Genomic DNA, 21,392 nt, shown 5'->3' on the forward strand with positions numbered 1-21,392 from the left:
CTGGCGCGAAACTGGACAAATGTGCATAGTCCAGCTCAAACCGTTTGCAGAAGCTATTTGGTGCTGCTCTGGCGCGAAACTGGACAAAGTACATGGGTGTTGCCACCCCTCTGTCCTGACCCTTCCATAGGTGGGTCCCCAGAGTTAGTCCCACCCCTTCCTTGGGTATAAGGTAGGAACCCCTCACTACAGCACTTTAGATTTACTTGGACCAAACTCTGCTACAGAAACCAAGTACTTCGACTATCTGCACTACGCTGGATGACTGAAGAATCTCCCTTGGAGTAAAGGAGTTACCCCTCTGCAAGACAGGCACCTGAAATGCATCTGACCGGTTTGCATCTCCGAAGCTCCTGAGGACTCCGAAGATTTCTGCAACACAGGAGGTGGGTTCCCGAGGTGACTGAGGTTGATCTGTGCTCTCAGCAATTCTGAGGCCTGTATCCCTCATGGTGACCTTGCAACCCGAACCCCTGTGCACCGCGTACATTTGCAAGCAGCATATTCTTTTTGGCGACCCCTGAGGCTGTGCTTTGGGCTACTTGTAGTCCTGGCCCGAGCAGTATTTCCACTGAAAATTTCCGGCCTACACTCCACGAGTGTTCTGTGGGCTGGTATTTTGTGATTCAGCTCGAGGTCCCTTCGCGATCCCTGGTCCGTCAACCTGTGCGTCCCTGTGAAGGTAACGTTAACTTTCTGTGGGCTTTCCTGGTTGCTCCAGACATGCCCTGACTTTCCATAGCTTGGAGAGTCCCCAGGACCTTGCTGGTCCTCACCGAAGTATCTTTCCTCTGCTCGCGTGGGTTGCAGTTGCCAAGGCTTGTTGGTGTTCAATCCGGACACTGACCCCCCAGCACTCGACATCCTTCGTGGGACAGCTCACCTCCGGACTTAAGTCGTCATCGACGTCTCCTGGTCCCCGTGGCTGCACCTCTTCTCACCTGAAACACCCGACATCGGTGGGCATTCGTCTATCGTGCCCCTGGTCACTGTGAAGTCACCCAGACTCTGTCTCCTCTGCTTTCAGGTTCTTCTAAGCTCCGATCCAGGCTTGGATCACACCGGACACTTCTCATCTTCCCGGCAACAGCACTTCTTCGCATTACGCTATTGAAATCAACAGGCGTTTCCGACACCACTTGACCCCTATGCACCCGGCTCCTCTGGGATAGGTAACATGGGTACCTCGGTACTCTCAAGGGTGCTGGCCTTAGAACCTTCTATGTTCCAAAGAGTTTGCTTCAAGTCCTCTCCTAAGTGTCCTTAATCTTTCAAATTCCAACTGCGACTTTCCCATAGAGTTGTACGGAGCTCGCGTCTGTGTTCTCACACTGCACCCGTCCTCCATGGGTCTCCTGTGTCACTACTTTGGGTGGCTCCTTGGGGTCCCAGCAATTCTACGTGCTCTAGGCACTGTCTCTAGTCAAGTCGTGGTTGTTCTACCACTTTCTTAGTATATGGTTTGGTCTCCCCCTGGAGCCCACTGTGTATTGTGCTATTTACTGTCGTTCTAGAGATTTAATATTGTGTGCTTTTTTCTATAATCTCATAAAGAGGTTAGTAGAGAGTGTTTAGTAATAAATACATATATTTTTATATATACCTTGTGTGGTTCTCCTTTCATTTGGTCATTCAGGAGGTTATAATCTGGTAAACCAAGCTGCTTTACATTCCTTCGAGACTTAGCCTGAAGGCTGCTCTCCATAGCTACCACTAGGATAGCTTTCAATAAAGGTTGTCTTTAACCTAATCATCAATAAGGGTCGTTTGGACTGGTGCAAGGTGCCCACTTTAACTAGTGGACAGCATATACCAGGCCAACTTCTCACAATTTCTAATCCCTCTTAAAAGTGCAGGCTGGTTGCCGCCTACACTGTGAAACATGGAGCAGATTTTAAACCGTTGCTCCGTATTTTACCTGAAAGTGCTTTCCAACTGAAGCACCAGTTCACTACTGCCCTGAGGGCAGCCTAGTCATCACAATAGGGTACATATTCCCTGTTTGCACCCAGCGCAGGGGTGTGCCGTGATGCCAACAGGCATAATGCTCCCTTTAAGTAATACTGGCCTGGTGGTCTTGAAGAGTGATTGTAACAAGCTGCTGGCTGCAGCGATGTTCGTATAAACACATGGCAATCTCACTAGAGTCACAATGACAACTCACCCCAGGCAGCTTTTTCTTTGCCTGTTTTAGAATGACTGCCAGATTGCTTTACCTGTGGATAAAGTCGTAGCTCCTTCGATTCTAAGACACCACAATTTCAAAGATATTCCTGTTTTGCAGGGTGAATCTGGTATAGATTCTCATTTTATGAATTGTCCTGCTGTATGCGTATTAAGCCAGAAATTGTATGTTTAGACCCATAAAAATGTGAAATTGTTTGAAGACGCAAGTGTCCAAATTATGAATTCCTCGTCATGTTGCTGAAGCACCACAACAACCTGTTCCAGCACGTTCTGTTTTCCTCCTTTGAGTTCAGCCTCACATTTTTCCACAGGTCAGCACAACTCTGAAGAATATATATAACTATCACTGTCTGCTATTGAGCATTTATTTTTGAATGAGCAAGTGTTTCTGGACCTGTTCCGTGATAAACTGATTGATTTTTGGTATTGCAGCTGGGCAGCCCAGGTAGGATTGGCACCCACACTGATACCAATAACAGCTTGGTATTGAGGCCCCTGACCAAGGAAGAGCATGGTATCTGGGAATGCAGTGCAGCTAATCGCGTGGCCCGGATCAGTACACTGGCCTCCATCTATGTTATAGGTAAGGTTCTTGTTGCTTTTTATTACATGTGGGATGGAGTGTTATTCAGCTGGTTATTAGTTTTCTTCAGGTTTGTTGTCATTAGCTCAGCTCCACACCATTGTTAGTTGAAAGAATAGGAATGGTTAGCAGTAGTAGTGTTTATATAGTGGGAACTGATGCAGCGGAGTTTACCGGCTCTACACACTCATTTGGGCCCATATACATTCATACACTGAATGAGCTAGCAAATATCTGCTGGTCATCAATTTTGATTTACCTTAGAGAACCTTTATACCAGTATTCTTACCAACCATGTCTCCTAAGTAAATGTACGTGTCGAAAGATCTAGTAGTAGATTAGAATAGGGAGGAAATGATAATGTAATAAAAATACATTTAACTTTTATTCAAAGAACCACAGACTCAGAAGGAGTTTCAAAGATTTATCTGAATTAATAATTTTGTGAGTCAAATTAAAATACAAGTAGATACACCACAATCCTCCATCAGGTAAAAGTAGTACAGTTAGCTTATAATTCAATTCACATTAATTAAATTCTTGTGATGACAGTACCTGAGGAGAGAAAGAATAGAGAGCAAATACGTAGCATAACCCCACAGAGCTATATTTACCTAGAATGGTGTGAGGACCTGGACATCAGAGTATCAAGGATTCAGGACAGGTTCAGGACCGGGAAGGTGATCTCATCTAGTGTAACGCCAGCGTTACACCCCGCTCTGGTGCTACTCTCTCCGGCTCGGGATCGTCCGGACCCCTTCCTAGATGTGCCTCCTCGGTTCCACGATCTTTCCCTAGTGTTGGATTCTTCAATCATATTTCAGCAAAATCGGGCAGCATCTCAGCATAGCATCGGCATCAAGTGGGTCAAATGTGACTAACTAACTAGAACTTACCTCTGTTATACTAATTCAAATGTATGATCCTCCCCCAAATGTTTCAATTCTATGTACACCCCTCAATTTGATTGGGACAGGCAGTGGGGTGAGGACATCACATCATACTAAGTGCAATAACTTTCTTTAGTTCTATTGTCTAATTCCCGCCCCTTAATTTTAATACCCACAAGCTTTATTCCCACAAGCATTTCATATGTGGATCGATAAATCTGTAATACAATGTTTCGTCTTCTTCCTCTCATAGGGTCATAAGTTGATCTTCCCATGTCCTTGCTGGGCACATGAGTTGGCAGTCATTCAATGTCTCTATTGGTGTCACGTCGGTTCAGTCCTCGGGATCGGATTGTTGCTATGTGAGGTCCACCTCTTGATCTACCCAAGCCTAAATAGCCGTTATGGCACAGGTCATTAGGAGGATCAAGTGAGGGAAGGGAAGGAAGGGGACAGCAGGGAGGGAGATCTGTAAGACACAAAGAACACGATTAATACCCTACCTATCTTCCCTAACTTCTTGGCATCCCTCTTTTAACTTGGTACGTTTTATACATCTATTACTATCTCTATGTACCTGTAAAAAAAAAAAAAGAATGTGCAGCTTTATGGCGTCACTCTGGGTGTTCCTAACAGCTGTTCTCTTGGGAGTGCTACATCAGAGGATACAGAGTAACAATGCAATCATAGGACAACACCACAGCGTTTCCGCTAAGCACACTTTTCCCCAATCCCTGTTATATCACTGTATAGGTTTCTCCCCGCACCTACCCCAAACAATGCTCCACCTTGCTTCACAGGAAGAGTGCTAGTCCGCACACTTTAAAGGGCTCCCTGTTAAAGATGGAGTCATGAGCACACACAGTACGATACAACAGTGCACATTAGGAACAACAACAGAGATGAATTCGCCAATGGGTTTCTCCACCTCCCCCAGAGGTCAGAATCCCAATAGCTTGCAATGTTGACCATAAGACGTAAGACCAAAACAAACATTGAGTGATGCTATGAGGTCAAAGTTACTGCCTCGTACAGGCGTTTGACAAGGGGCCAGATAAGTCACAATATATTGCCAGATGAGTCTCAATATACTGCCAGAGGAGACACAATAAACGGACAGATGAGTCACAATAAACGGACAGTTGGGTCACAAGAAACTGACATGAACCGGTAGCCTCCGGGCAGGAGTAATAAGCGAGAGTCAAGAAGTCGGTGGGTCCGTACCACAGACTAAGAGTGTATATAACAGAACCACTCCCCCTTCTCCGCATGAGCTGTTCTCAGCTTCGCCAACGAGAGAAAGGAGGAAGTGACTGGGGGCAGCGTTGGGACTCGGTGCACTGCACCCTTACCGGACCTGACGCCCGTCTGGAAACGCTCTGCCTCCACCTCTGATCACCGCACCGTGGATCAGCCGGCTCCGCTGCGACCGCTACACCAGGACCGTCTCCAGGAATGAATTTCCGACGCACGGTGATGCCGCGTCAACGTCTTTGTAGCGGCTGCTTGGGCGTGATGACGCCTCACGCGGTTTGCGAGAGGCGCGCATGGTTTTCTGGGGACTGTAGTTCTGGCGGGAGGGGATTATCGAGCGCGCTCGAGCTCGAACCGCAACAATTGGTCTCCGAACAAGGAGGTATCACGCATGCGTAGTTGCTGCAAGGGGACAGGGACATTGGTCACCCTCCAAGGCCCAAATACGTGCTATTAATAAAGTCAGAGAAGAACATGTTAGAATTCAAAATTAAATGAATTCACTGTATACCACTTACTTCTACACTAACCCCATATACTTAATATATCTGTTACATTTATGGCTTAGTAAAACTTGCATAGGTTAGTTTCAGCACAGCATGTGCGTTAATGCGAGAGTTTCAAGCAGCCATGTTAAAAGCTATTGTGCAGCTGCAAAGATTTCCTACCAAGCGACAGGAGACGTCATACTACGTAGATGTAGTAGACGCATGCGCAGAAGAGTTCCCGCGTTTTTGGCAGCCATTTTAAGGACACTCGGTTTACTTATTAGTAGAGCAATCAAAAAGAGGGTTTTAAGTACATAGGAAGTGGTGGCGCTCAGCAAAATTTGCGTATGTTCTAGGAAAAAATTCAAATGAATACGGTGCTAACCAGGTAGGGGAGACCCCTATAACCCCTATATGTGTGTAGGAAGACTTCCTACATCAAAATAGTATATCCAAATCCTAGACACACGTGCATTAGTGTAAACATATGAAGTCACAATAACATAAGTCCATTCAAGAGTAATTCTCATTAAAGTTTGCAGAAGAGTTGTTTCCTGTTTCTTTTAATTTGTTTTGCGTAGAACAAAAAACAGCAAAAGCAACCAGCGGACACGTGTTTCGTCTAGGAGGATACTCCCACGACTTCTTCAGGGCCCAAAGCCGGTGATAATTCCAACCCGGCTGGAAAGTAAAAACGGGCTAAAGTTCTACGTCTCTACAGTAGAGTGATCTGTATCGGTGGAGAACGGATTAATGTATTCGACAAGCCGGTGATAATTCCAACCCGGTTGGTCTGTACCGCAAGACTAGTAAACGAAACAGAGTACAATTAATCTCGTAACGTGTAGTAGAGTTCAATGGGAAGCCACGGGTGGGGACATGGGTGTATAAGTTAGAGACGAATGATTACAAGTGTGGCGTCATGAAATCCCATGGCTTCATTCAAAGGATCCAGTATAGTTCGTAACGTGGAGAAATTGCAAAAGAGACGGGTGTGTGTCTGGAAGTTTGCGATTTGATTTGCTAAAGCGGAGCGTAGTCCTGTGGCTCGCGTCTGTTTCTTGCAGGTTAGTTTCAGCACAGCATGTGCGTTAATGTGAGGGTTTCGAGCAGCAATGTTAATAGCTATTGCGCAGCTGCAAAGATTTCCCACCAAGCGACAGGAGACGTCATACTACGTAGATGTAGTAGACGCATGCGCAGAAGAGTTCCCGTGTTTTTGGCAGCCATTTTAAGGACACTCGGGTTACTTATTAGCAGTGGCGGCTGGTGACAATTGAAAGTGGCAGGGCGTAAAACAATTCCTGTACTGCACTGTGGCGAGTGAGCGTATACACCAAGAGTGTGTCAATAATGTTCTAACTTAGGCTGTTGTGAGAGAACATAGTTGGAGTGAAGAAGACGGAGATTTATGCTCACAATAAAGCGCTGTTTAAATCGGTTTGCCAATACGCGTCGCTATACCCTCAAGTTAAGAAATTTGTTTGAAAAGAGTCCGGGGTTCACCTTGTATGAAAACTGCATATTTCAACGTAAATATTTTGTTTTTTTGTTTGTTTTTTTACAAATTTGGATTCACGCCTATCACACTAATCACCAAAAGCTGCACTGACTATAATATTTCAAAGTTTGCTGCAAAGTGGGAAAATATGTGCTTAATTTAACTTTGTACACATATTGATAGGGGTGTGGTAAATATTTCATTACCGGTACTATTTTTTATGCGGTAAAGTCTAGTAAGAGTAACTCAGTAAATATAAGAGGCAGAATCCGTGGTATTAGAGGTTCTAAAAGGCTTTATTCCTCTACAAAGGAATTACAGTACTAGCACTGGCACTAGCAGGCGGCTGACCCTGTGGCAGGGGGTCCGCGCCTGTAGCTAAAGGAAGCTGCACTACCTGACTTGTTTCCCAGGAAGAGACGCTGTTTTAACTAGCGCTCCTGCATAAAGCGCAGAGGCGCGCTTTTAATCTTCTCTGCTCATCTCTTCCCCCTCGGAAATCCTGACGCTCACCTTCCACTCCTTCTGAGTGCACCGGCACGGCACAGCGCTGAACACAGCGGCGGCTCGCAGCAGCTGGGGCCGACATCTTGGATTGGGCTGCTCGGGTGAGGCGAGGCCACGGTCATCTTGGCCACACCCCCACGAGTACCGCCCCTACTTAGGAGTACTGTTCATTGCAATCCTTTGGCACTAGCAGGCGGCTGACCCTGTGGCAGGGGGTCCGCGCCTGTAGCTAAAGGAAGCTGCACTACCTGACTTGTTTCCCAGGAAGAGACGCTGTTTTAACTAGCGCTCCTGCATAAAGCGCAGAGGCGCGCTTTTAATCTTCTCTGCTCATCTCTTCCCCCTCGGAAATCCTGACGCTCACCTTCCACTCCTTCTGAGTGCACCGGCACGGCACAGCGCTGAACACAGCGGCGGCTCGCAGCAGCTGGGGCCGACATCTTGGATTGGGCTGCTCGGGTGAGGCGAGGCCACGGTCATCTTGGCCACACCCCCACGAGTACCGCCCCTACTTAGGAGTACTGTTCATTGCAATCCTTTGGCACTAGCAGGCGGCTGACCCTGTGGCAGGGGGTCCGCGCCTGTAGCTAAAGGAAGCTGCACTACCTGACTTGTTTCCCAGGAAGAGACGCTGTTTTAACTAGCGCTCCTGCATAAAGCGCAGAGGCGCGCTTTTAATCTTCTCTGCTCATCTCTTCCCCCTCGGAAATCCTGACGCTCACCTTCCACTCCTTCTGAGTGCACCGGCACGGCACAGCGCTGAACACAGCGGCGGCTCGCAGCAGCTGGGGCCGACATCTTGGATTGGGCTGCTCGGGTGAGGCGAGGCCACGGTCATCTTGGCCACACCCCCACGAGTACCGCCCCTACTTAGGAGTACTGTTCATTGCAATCCTTTGGCACTAGCAGGCGGCTGACCCTGTGGCAGGGGGTCCGCGCCTGTAGCTAAAGGAAGCTGCACTACCTGACTTGTTTCCCAGGAAGAGACGCTGTTTTAACTAGCGCTCCTGCATAAAGCGCAGAGGCGCGCTTTTAATCTTCTCTGCTCATCTCTTCCCCCTCGGAAATCCTGACGCTCACCTTCCACTCCTTCTGAGTGCACCGGCACGGCACAGCGCTGAACACAGCGGCGGCTCGCAGCAGCTGGGGCCGACATCTTGGATTGGGCTGCTCGGGTGAGGCGAGGCCACGGTCATCTTGGCCACACCCCCACAAGTACCGCCCCTACTTAAACGGGCCATCATGTGTCAGCGCAGCGGACGAGCGCAGCGGGCGCGACGGAGGCGCGCCGGAGTTGCGCCTGAGTTAAGCCCGTCTGCGCCCGTCCGCGGCCGACCGGGACCCGAGCCCACTCCTCCTGGCCATTTTTATAAATACTCATCTCAGGAACTCCTGCTTTTACGCCCTCACAATCCTGATGGTCCCTGTAAGCACTCCCTAGCCCCACGCACATTGACTTGCATTCAAAGCCTAGGGCTTTCCTCTTCCATCAATGCTGTGCCCCATGCTCAGCCTTTAAAACAACCTTTTCCTGAGCCTCAAACTGCACCCTCTGTAAAACACAGCTTGCGCTGTTACTACCTCAATACTCGGTCCCTGGTCAAAAACCAGATAGACATTTTTCTTTTCCTGAAGGAGGTAAAACCTGACATCTTCTTATTAGCTGAAACTTGGCTAACCCCTCACTCCCTCCCCGACGTACTCGTGGCTCTTCCTGCAGAATATTATATTCTGACGGCCAACCGTACACCTGGGAAGGCCGGAGGTGGAGTAGCAGCTATAATCTTGAAATCCCTTCAGGTCAGGCAACTGCCTTCTTTGATCCTTCCGGACACTGAGAACTTGGTGATTAATCTCGACACTGAAGGTGGGTCCCTCATTCTGGTCCTGATTTACCGACCCCCCCAATACATGGCCAAATATCCATCCATTCTGGCAGAGCAGCTGGCTTCATATGTAGTCAGCTACTCTAAAATCATCCTTATTGGGGACCTAAATTACTGGCTTGATAGCATAGGCACAGATACTCAAGCTGCTGAATTGATAGATTTGCTAACAGACCTGAATCTAAATCAGCACATCCATGTACCCACTCACCAGAAAGGTCACAGCTTGGACCAGATATGGACGCATAATCTATCTTTATCCAATCCAGTCATCAGCCCATGTATCTGGTCGGATCATTTCATCATCTATTTCACACTAGAAGTAGGCGGAAATGTCAAACCCAAGCCATGCAAGAGCAAAGAATTCCGCAAATGGAAATCTATGGACCTTCCGGGATTTATTGACATTTTAAACAAAACCGTACCACCACCGTACGATGATCTGGACACTAGCGAGAGAGCGCTGTCTAACTGGTTACTTAACGCAGCTGACCTCTCAGCCCCCTTAGTACGGGTCCCTAATGTTAGAGGAAATGAAGCACACAAATGGTTCTCCCAAGAACTGAAAGATCTTAAACTGGGAGTTCGACAGAAGGAACGGAAATGGAGACAAAGCTACTCCCCTCAAGCCAGGACAGTGTACTGTTCCGCAAGAAAGGAGTTCCAAAAAATCTTGCTCCAACATAAATCTGACTATTTTTCTCAAAAAATTTTAAATTCCTCAAATAAAACTAAAGATATTTTTAACATAGTCAACGAGCTCTGTGACGATGATAGGACAGCCCCATCAATAGCCCCTACCCAGAAGTTGTGTGACTCTCTGAACGATTTTTTCAGAGAGAAAATTGTAAATATAAAACGCAACATTGCTAGCTCTCCTAAATCGTCTCCTTTAGATGATATTTTTAACAACCCCACTACATTAGACACCCTTCCTGCTATAGATGCTAAAACTTTTTCAACTCTCCTGGCACGGGTTAAGTCTGGATCACCCGATGACATCTGCCCACCCCACATTTTTACAGAGATTGGGCACTCTATCCCTCACGGGATCCTCTCTCTGCTTAACGACTCACTTAACCAGGGAAAGGTACCGGCAGGATTTAAGCATGCTCTATTGATTCCCCTGATCAAAAAACCCAGTCTTGATCCTCACGATCCATCTAATTACCGCCCGATATCCCTGCTGCCATTCCTATCAAAAATCCTGGAGGCACACGTTGCTAGCTGTCTTTCTAGCTTCGTTGAAACCACTGGATATCTGGAGCATAACCAAGCTGGGTTTCGACCAGGGCATTCAACCGAGATGGTGACACTGGCGGTCCAGAATGTACTAAGAAGCAATGCAGATAGGGACATTCACCAAGCATTGGTACTTCTCGACCTATCGGCCGCATTCGACACGGTCGACCACACCATCTTGGTCGACCGTGTCGAACAGGCTGGCCTGAGAGGCTCGGCACTTAGATGGCTGAAGTCATTTATCTCGGAGCGTACCCAGGCAGTGAGATTGGGAACTTTTACAGCGCCCAAAATCAAAAATGAATGTGGAGTCCCCCAAGGCTCGTCCCTGTCCCCACTTTTGTTTAATTTGTACTTACGACCCTTGTTATTTTCATTAAAAAAGTTTAGCGCCTTAATTTTTAACTATGCAGATGATCTGCAACTGATCTTCTGTCTGGACTCCCCTGGCGCTGCCACCGAATTTCGGGAGGTCATGGTTCACATTCAGAGATGGATGGGCCTAAATCATCTGAAACTCAACCCAGGCAAAACTGAACTGATTTTGCCTGGGAAGAGTGAACTGCATTGGGGACCACACTTCTGGCCTCCAGAAATGGGAGATCCTCCAGCTAAATCCCAAACAGTTAAGAGCTTAGGTTTCACTTTTAATGAAGATCTTTCGCTCAAAAGCCAGGTAGGGACTGTGGTATCTGCAAGTTTCTTCCAACTTTGCAAGATTAAGAAGATCGCCCACCTTTTAACCCACCCTGCTCTGATTCAGGTCATCATTGCTCTTGTGCTGTCCCGTTTGGATTATTCCAATAGTTTATATCTGGGCCTACCGGCGGGGCAGCTCAAGAGACTCCAACTGGTTCAGAACCAAGCGGCCAGGTTGATCTGTAAAATTCCTAAGTGGCAGTCTATTAGACCTGGACTGGCCAGTCTCCACTGGCTGCCTGTAGCGCAGAGAGCAGCATTTAAAGCGGGATGCATTATCTTCAGGGCTCTACAAGGTAAGGGCCCTGGATTCATTAGCTGCCTGCTGGTCAGTTACACTCCCTCCCGTGCTCTCCGTTCTGGCCAAAAGCATTTGTTAGTCGTGCCCCGGATCAGGAAACAACGCCAGGGAGGAGGATCTTTCCACTTCCTGGCTTCCTCCCTGTGGAATTCCTTGCCACTGCCACTAAGACTCCACGAAGATCTGTTAGCCTTTAGACAGGCTTTTAAGACTTGGCTCTTTAAGCAAGCTTATCCTTAGTTAAATTTTCTTTCTTTCTGTCACATGTTATGTTTGCTAGTCTTCCACAGCGCCATGAAGCCTACGGGCGTACGTGCGCTTAATAAATTTAATTTAACATAACATAACATAACAGTTCGAACTGTAGGCTTCAAATTCCATCACCACGAAGGTTCAGGAAGGGAAGGCAATACATTATTGACAAGTAATGATATTTATATGAAAAGTATTACATTAAGACAGATGCAAGAGGCGTAACAGCTGATAATACAGATAATGATACACATACGTAATGAAAAAAGGCGTAAACATAGGCGTAACTAAAAACGTCATTAAACATGATGTCACAAGTGGGTGGATCCATGAGAGAATCCTGCAATGTCAGCAGAAATACTTGGCAGAGATGCGCGCGCAGCCGCATGACGTGTGATTGACGTGCAACTAGAGGGTGAAGGGGACTTGACATTTAGCTCTACATGTGGAGACAGAAGTCTGAGGGGTCATGTCAACCTAATCCCAAATCATATCTAATATCTTATGTTTAAAGAACTGTATTATCCAAAAGGAAAGGTCTCTCGGACAGAATCTATTCTATACTGACTGTTAGTGCGTGTAAAAGCGTCTAAGTGTCTACATGAGATGCGAGGGGGCAGGAATCTTCCATGGTAACAGGGGCTATGAATTACTTGCATGAGAACAGTGAGGCCTGGCCCTTTGCACGGTAGCTGGAAGAATGTTTACCTAAACTACTAGACAGGAATGCATCGGATGAGGAGCGGAGCAGATAATCTTGAAGGTGAAATACAGTTTTTGGCAGGCAACAGGCTGGATCAGGCACCGTTAGCCGCGCAGGGAGTAGGACAAAGTTCATGGATACAGATGCAGGCTCGGACTGGAGCTTTCAGAGGCAGAAGGCAGGAAAAGGCTTGATGGCAGAATTCAGGGCCTACTCGCCTGAATCTGTAAAATGTGGAAAGTGAACCACATAAAGTCGGTGGCCTTTCATACTTAGGAATGGAATATCAGACCCATTCATGGCGAATCTGAAAGAGGACATGTTGACGGTGGACGCACATGTATTTGCGTCTTCATAACTGGAACTGGAGGGAACATACATGTACTTATAGCATGCACATGGAGCCGTTGGGGTCTACGATAGGGGACATAACTGATCACAAAATTCATATTTCCTCATTCCCTCCTTGTCCCCTACGGACCCTCAGGAGATATCGATCTTCATCAATCCATCGATCTGTTCATATAGCATCATTTGTTCTTCTTTCTTCTTCCGGGATCTTGAACGAAAACTTGGATGCGGGATACACGATGTGGCACACAGGCCACAAATCGCTGGCCCACATTGTAGACATAAGCAGCAACTGAATAGTATGAGAAAGCCAATACCTAGGAAGGATAGGATCCTCCATCCCCAGGCTGACAACACGCTCCAGAACCAACCGAACCAAGTCCAGGTGCCTGGACTCTGGTGTATCTGGCTTATAATCTTATGAAGGCGAGTTATGGCTTTATATACTGACGGCAAGTTTTCTGGTATGAAAACACAGCAACTTGATCCGATGACCCTACAAGCTCCGCCCCTATCGGCCAGGATGACGTCAAGGACAAGACGATTTTGAAGCACAACAATCCGCATAGCAGACTGCTCTTCTGTTAAATTGCCTAAGGCGGAAGTAGTCTCGTTCACTACTGCTTCAAGGGTTCTAGTTAATCTACGTATCAGCTTACTATTAGTGACTGTACCTATATAGGGAAAGAAACCTTTATTGAAATCTGTGTATTGCTCCCATGCTGTTTCAGTGTAATCGACAATCGGGAGATCTCTCTGCTGTCTATTGTGTACTAAATGGGTATTTCTGTGATAGTCAGGAGGGGCTAGGAAAACAGGTGGCAGAAGGAATGCTATGTAACAGGTACCATCCCAATCTAGAGGTAGACGTATATATGCGGTCTGGCCACATATGAAGTAGGAATGACGGGAAGCTCTAAATGTAGACTTGCCTTGATCACTGAATTTTATTACAGTGGTGCATTTACTATGGCCCATGTGTATGGAACCATTCTTTCTTACACATAATTCCCCTTTAACTGGGAATACTGACATAGCGGGCAAGATCGGCGTAGCTTCAGATTCAACATTCAGAATCATGAGGTTAAGTGTAAAATTACCTAATCCATATACTTCATTTTCTAGATCAGTTCCTGTTCTTTTGGGAAGTCCCTCCTTGTTAGGGTAGCAGACTTTAAGCAAAACTAGGTTCAGGTTTCCCCATACCCAGTTGTCTTGATAAACTACTGAATTTGAATCTAGGGTATTAATCAAACTAAACCATGCTCCACAGGAGCCATTGTGTGTGAACGGATACGGAAAGAGGGGCAAAACTCCCTTATAGTTCTGATAGGGAGGGAGTCGGCCACATATCCAACAATTTGTAGCATTGCTGGTCTGATGGGAGTGATGTAACATACTAATAAAAGTGTTGTTGCGCAGCGCAAATCTATAGGACAACTCATGCGGAGGTAATTCGCTAAAAGAATGTTCAACAGTAACATTGTAAGCATGCTTAGAAATAGGGTAATACATATGTAGCAATATACTAGAAATGATGATCAGAAGACATAGAAAAAACAAAATTAATAATGTAACTGTGCAGTGACTACGAAGCGATTTACAGTACGCATGTTTTTTAAGCTTTATCTGTCTATTTCTCTCTCTATTTCGGTCTAGAGGATACATGTCAGAGACAAATTCAACCGATTCACCTTGGAGAGGACTTAAACAATCAAATTGTCTGACTTGCTAGACCTTAGTTTCAGTTTATAGAGTTCGTTTTTTGTTGGTTCAACCAAGGGGAGCTTTGAGTCTGTCTGTGAGGGAATGCAGGGCTGAGTGTTCACATCAGACGGTAGTCCATAAAATTTCTTGATATGACTCGAGTGCAACCACCCTTTACGTCCCTCAACCTTCACGGCTGTCCTTGTTGTCAGCAAGACGAGTTTGGGCGACTTCCACCTGGGCTCCAGCTGGGTCTTCCGGTCGAAGTTCCTCACAAGAACCAGATCACCTGGAACCACGTCATGGGGCTTCACCTCAGTGTTATCGGGAAAAGCTGCAGCTACCTGTGAACGACAAGATTGTAGTGCAGACATCAAGGAAGCCAGGTAATCTGTCAGCATATTACAGTCAACATCAGTGATTTTACGAGGTATAGGCGTCCCCCACATATTTGGTGGTCTACCGAAGATCACCTCGTACGGGGATAGCCCTGTTCGAGAATGTGCTACCATTCTCATGTAAAAGAGCGCAACTGGTAAGGCTACTATCCAATCGACACCTTTTTCAGAGTTTGATTATGGCGTTCCACGAGACCTGCTGCCTCGGGATGTCGGACACAGTGGAATTTCCATTGGTAACCTAACAGAAGTGAAACGTGTTTCATTAGTTCGGATGAGAATGGCTGGCCGTTATCTGAGTACATGACACGTGGTAAACCGAATCGTGGGAAAAATTCTCGAACTAACTGTTTGGCAGTAGTCGGGGCAGTGTAATCTGAAACCGGGTAGGCTTCTGTCCAACGGGAAAGAGCACAGACAACTACGAGAACATATTTGAATCCTCGACATCGTTCCATCTGGATATAATCCATCTGGAGGACTTCAAAAGCATGATCGGGAGGTTGAAATCCACCCTGCTCTACGGGGATGCTTTTACCTGGATTAAACTGACAACATATCATACAGGTACGTACTTTCTGTTTGGCTGCTGCTCGCAGATGTTTGTTGAACCAAATGTGTTGAATGCTGTCTAGCATAGCTTTTTCTCCTAGGTGCGCTGGACTATGTATTGTGTTAATGATGACTTGAACCATGGAGTCGGGAAGAAACCATATAGATTTTTCCTTCGTCATCCATCCTTGATCCGTTTGGATCCCTCCTAATTCAGTCCATTTCTTTATTCTGGTGTAGCATGTGTCTGTATGTCAATTACATCAAGGGCGGGATCCTTAACTGTCATGCAATGTGTTGGTGTCTGAACTATTGTCTTTGTCGTGTCAGTTGTATGAGTCTGATTCTGAGCAGTCTGTTTAGCTGTTCTGTCAGCTAGGTCATTACCCTGAGAAATGATATCGGTAACTTTTGTATGGGCTTTGCATTTCATAATCGATATTGCAGTAGGTAGATGAATCGCGTCTAATAGGGCTTGAATGAGGGATCCGTGTTGGATGTGGGCACCGTGAGAAGTTAAATAACCTCTCTCTCGCCACAGTACACCGAAGTCATGGACGACTCCGAATGCATAACGTGAATCTGTGTATATGTTGACTTTCTTATTTTTGGCTTGAATACAGGCTTGTGTCAGAGCGATGAGCTCTGCTGCTTGAGCTGACAAAGTGTTAATACAATTTGTTTCAATGACTTCAGTGTCTGTTGTGACTGCGTAAGCGGCCACTAACTCTCCTGTACTTGTTCTCATACATGAACCATCTACATACAATGTCAGGTCTGGATCTGATAAAGGGATGTCTGTCAAGTCTTGTCTGGGTTTCGTCGTGATAGTAATGACTTCAATACAATCATGTGCTAATGGATCTGTTCCATTTACTCGCAAAAGTGTGGCAGGATTTAATGTATTACAACGTCTGATTTCTATGTGTGGTTGAAACAATGTTAATTCATAACCTGTGAGTCTTGCTATAGTCAAGTGTTGTGTTTGTGTGCGGTTCAAGAGAACCTCTACTGCGTGTGGTACTTGTACTGTCAATTGATGTCCTAGCACTATGGCATCGCTTTGTCTGATTGCTAAAGCTGTTGCTGCCACTGATTTCAGGCACGCAGGAAGAGCCTGAGCTACTGGATCTAATGTACTAGAGAAATAAGCACATGGTTTGTGTGATCCTGCTTGTTCCTGAGTGAGTACTGACAAGGCAGTACCTTCGCGTTCTGTAACAAAGAGTGTAAACTGTTTACTGTAACATGGTGTTGCTAAAACAGGTGCTTGACATAAAGCTTTCTTTAAGCTTTCAAAGGCATGTGTGTGTTCTTGAGTCCAAGGGAGGACAGTCGATGTGGCTGCCTCCTGTGTTGTCAACTGGATGAGTGGTTTGGCTAGAAATGCATATTGAGGGATCCACTGCCTACAGTATGAAGTGAGACCTATAAAAGCCCGCACCTCCTTTTGTGTCTTGGGTGGTGACATGTTAGCAATTAACTGGATGCGGTCGGGTGTAAGCTGTCTTCCCTCCTTGGACAGTGAGTGCCCAAGGTAAACAACTCGCTGGACACAGAATTGCAGCTTAGAAGGGGACACCTTGTGCCCCTTGTCGGCCAGAAATTTTAAAACCATCAGTGACGCTGTTTCACATTCATGTTCGCTTCGGGCGGTGATCAGCAGATCATCGACATATTGAAGCAAGGCAGTGTTAACTGGCATGTGGATACTGTCAAGTTCTCGTTTCAGTGCTTGGCTATAGATGCTGGGGCTTTCTGTAAATCCTTGAGGTGCGCGTGTGAATTTAAAACTTCGTCCATTTAAACTGAATCCGAACAAATATTGACTTTCCGGATCTATTGGGACGCTAAAGAAAGCATTCTTGAGATCAATTACAGTGAAGAACGTTGCTTCTGAGTCAATAGCTGTTAGTAATGAAGAGATATCTGGAACCACAGGGTATTGTGGTACAATACATTTATTTAATTCGCACAGATCAATAACTAATCGATATACTGGTGGTGCTTTTGGATCCGTTCTCTTAAGAATCGGAATTATCGGGGAATTACATACATTGGAGTCGGTTTCTACAACCACTCCTTGTGCAATGAGCTCGTCAATGATTTGCAGCAAAGCCACAACAGCATCTGGTGGTAACTTGTATTGTCGCATTCGTGGTAGTACTACTCCTGTTTTTAGTGTGACTCGATATGGTGTAATGTTCATGCAACCAACATCAGTCGGGCCTTGTGCCCATAGATGTGTAGGTAAATTCTGCAGCCGGTGATCCATGTCTCTGGACACGTAGTGACCTTTGAAATCACGTAAAAATAATCGTACTCCTTCCGGAGAACAACATATTATGGCTCCTAGAGCTTTCAATGTTTTTATACCTAACAAGTTTTCTGGACATGATTTAGTAAGCAATAAATCTGTAGTACGTGTCAATGGACCAACCGTAAGTGGAAGGGGTTGCGTTACTTCATTAATGATAGGCTTTCCTGAGAATCCAAGGGAAATATTCTGTGAGCCTGAGAGGGGTGCCCCTGGAACTTCACTGCGTCGTATAGTTGTTCTGCTTGCCCCTGTATCAAGTAAAAACTTTCTGTCTTCCCCTAATAGTTCACTATGTACATAAGGTCCCTCTTGATCTACAGGAACCTCGATAAGGGGTAAGCCAACTTCCCTCTCTAGGCTATGTCATGTGTATCGCTGATAATCGGGATAGTCATTTTGTGCATACTGGTACATCTGTTGTGTCGTTGCTTGCGTGGCAGCAATAGGCTGCGCTTGTGGTGGTGCTACGATCTGTTGTGGAGCTGCTTGTTGCGGAGCTAGTTGTTGCGGAGCTGACCTAGATTGTGCATGCTGAGGGATTTGTTGTTGATTCTGATCCTGTCTAGGTGGACGTGGTCTTTCCTGTGTTCTACCCGTGGCGATATTATGTTTCAGAACTGGACAATCGTGTATATAATGACCTTGTTGTTTACAATAGTTGCATGTCCCTTTCGCCGGACCTGCAGAATCACCCTTTTTATGACCATCAGCTGGAACTGACTGGGCAACAAGCATTTTCATTTTCGTATCTTTCATACGTCTTTGTTCATGTTCTTGTTCTTCTCTAATTCTATTGTGGTGATATTGTAACATCTGTAACATCTGTGACGGGGTGTTACCTTGCCAGGTACTCTCAAATTTCAATACTCTATTCTTAACTTGCGGCAGGGAATTTTCAACTAATTTTGTCACAAACAGATGTGGATATGACTCACTACTTGCCTTTATGCCACTATTTATACCAAAACATTTTTCAAATCGGGAATAAAAATCACTAGGGTCTTCATCTTGCTTTTGTTTACAGGCTGAGATTGCACCCCAGTCCTCCTTTTTCGTAATTAATAAACGTGGCAGTACCTGCACTAGTAATCCTGGTAGTGCTGTAGTCTTTTCCCCAAGCCCCGATCCTGCAGCTCGGGCCTTTTCTTCGTTTTCTAATGCTGTCCAATCTATCTTTTGGTCTCCCACCTCCCATTCCTTTTCTTTGAGTTTCTCGTAAACACCGGCAGGCATTAACACTTTCAATATTTTCATAATGTCGGGGTAGGTATACTCTCCCATGAGTAACATGTCTTTTATCTCACGGTGGAAACCTGCTGGATCCTTGTCATGGCTGGGTACTACTTTCTTCATTTCTAATAATTCAATTTTAGTTATAGGCGTGTACACAAACACACGTGTAAAGTTATTATCTTCACCTCTGATTGGGTGTACTTCGCGTAAGGGATTCTGTCTGTCTATGTGATACATTTTTCTTCCCATAGTGGGAATTGGAACGTGTTCTGGGCATACGAAAATTATATACTGGTTTCGAAATTCTAGAATTTCTTTAATTAAATCAGTACCTGACCCTCTCCATTTATTCGTGAGTAACTCGGTCAATATGTCAGGTAAGGGTCCAGGATCGGAGTGTTGGCTTTTATATAATATAAGGAGGTGTTGAATCATGTATATACTAGCTAAACGCTGTTCGTCTGGGGCAAGATTCAGAAACGTGTGTGCTAGTGCATCATCACTGTATTTGCTGGGACTGTCAGCCCATTGTACTGCTGACCTGGCTAATTCTTGTTCATCCATAGAATCGAGCATATGATACCCCCTTCGTTCTCGGAGTAATTTTTCAGCAGCTTGGAATAAGTGTTCAGGAGACCTTACATTTATTATAGGGGTCTGGGAATTTCTGTTACATTCTGGGCGTATCGGACGTATCGGATCATTAAAGCCTCTAGTATTATTATGGGGTCTTCCTCTACCTACGTAAGCTATCGTTTCTAATTGTTCTGATTCTTGCTCCTCCTCTCCCTCTGATTCAATTCTGTCTGCTTCTCGTCTTTCTTTATGTATTCGTTCTACTTCCTTGCGGATCTTTCGATACATGGCGATTATACACGCCTGTCTATCATGTTTCTCGTCTGATATGTTCTGACCCCATTTGGCAAGTTTTTGCATGGTATCATGATCTGCCTCAGGCCTGTCTTGGTTCCTGATCACGCAGTTTATGAAAAAACGTAGTAGTTATCTTTGTACATCCACTTTCTGGTATTCCATAGCTTCGTTAATACTTTCTGGGCCTCGCCCTGTTTGGACAAAGTGATATATATTGTCTAGGTGTTCAACCATTCCTGGTATCGTCATTAAATACAATGTAGCTCGTCGTATACGTAGTGATGATAGTAGCAATCTGTCCTGTTTACCTGGCACTGGATCGTATCTACAATCCACAAGATGTTCTTTAAACATGTCGGATGTCGCTAGTTGGGGTGTACGTTGGAGTGCTAAATCTCTAAGGGTCTGTTTATTTCGCGGCGGTGTGGCAAACATGTCTGTCGTACCTCCTGTAGCACCATCTGAGGTGCTGGGCAAGAAAGGATTTGTTGGATGTAAAATAGAAATTGTAGATGCGGGAAAAACGGTAGAAACGGACGGACCTGTGGGAATGGGCGTAGGAGTTTGTTGTTGCGGGGATACAGACGGATGATCTTGACGTTGAACACCATCGTCATGCGGTGTGTGTGGTGTGGCATTAGCATACTCGGGAGCTACGTCATCTAAATAGGAGGAAAGGAAAACATCTTTTGCTGTTTTAGGATGCGTTTTGGGATGTGCTTTTGTCGGGAGCAATGGAGGTGGCAAGTCTTTTGGTATTTCCGGGGTAGCCTTAGGTAACCCTTCGGCCAGAAGAGGATACATACCATTCATAAGGGTATTTCTTTGTCTATCTACTTGTTCTGTTTTTACTCGGGTACCTTCCTCGATTAATAAATTTTCTCGGGTTTTATTCGAATTCTCCTTACCTTTCTCTTCCTGTCTGAGCGCTTTTTCTGTACGTCTATATGATTCTTTACGCCATAATTCAATGGCATCTTTCTGTGACTGTCTGGCTTTCTTTTTCCATAATTCTTTTTCTACTCTCATGATGCAATCTGCATCCCAGGTCCCCGCTGCGGGCCATCTCTGACTCTCTGGTAAATCCTTGGTGTAGTCCACCCATAAATCAAGAAATAATACGGCATCTAGGCCATGCTTATGATACATAAAGTACCCTGGAGTGTCCCTAGGTGGAATGGGAACAGCCTCTTCGAGTACCCCTTTTCTAGTTTTGATCTGTCTTAATTTTGAAAAGAGCGGCATTTTTAGACCTTATTACTTAATCTTGAACACACTTAATACAATAAACACAATAATGAACAATCATTCACACCACAATATGTAGAACGTATTAAAACATTTAACATTTAACAGTTTAACGAACGATGATAACTAATAGAAAACTAATCACTGACATAATACTAACACTAGAAAATACTGAATTATATGCAAGATATACTAGATATACTGCTAAACAGTACAG

General features: G+C 45.5%; 1 protein-coding gene across 3 annotated transcripts in view; it reads left to right on the plus strand.

Moving 5' to 3' along the window:
* Positions 1-21,392, plus strand: part of IGSF9 (immunoglobulin superfamily member 9) — an 808,805-nt gene that overhangs the window by 554,782 nt on the left and 232,631 nt on the right. For all 3 annotated transcript variants that reach the window (XM_085639861.1, XM_085639863.1, XM_085639862.1), the window contains one exon: positions 2,620-2,770. In XM_085639861.1, the coding sequence (XP_085495987.1) occupies positions 2,620-2,770 (151 nt within the window). The remainder of the gene's footprint in view (positions 1-2,619; positions 2,771-21,392) is intronic.

Source organism: Triturus cristatus, chromosome 12 (genome assembly GCF_964204655.1).
Source record: "Triturus cristatus chromosome 12, aTriCri1.1, whole genome shotgun sequence".
NCBI classification, from domain to species: domain Eukaryota; kingdom Metazoa; phylum Chordata; class Amphibia; order Caudata; family Salamandridae; genus Triturus; species Triturus cristatus.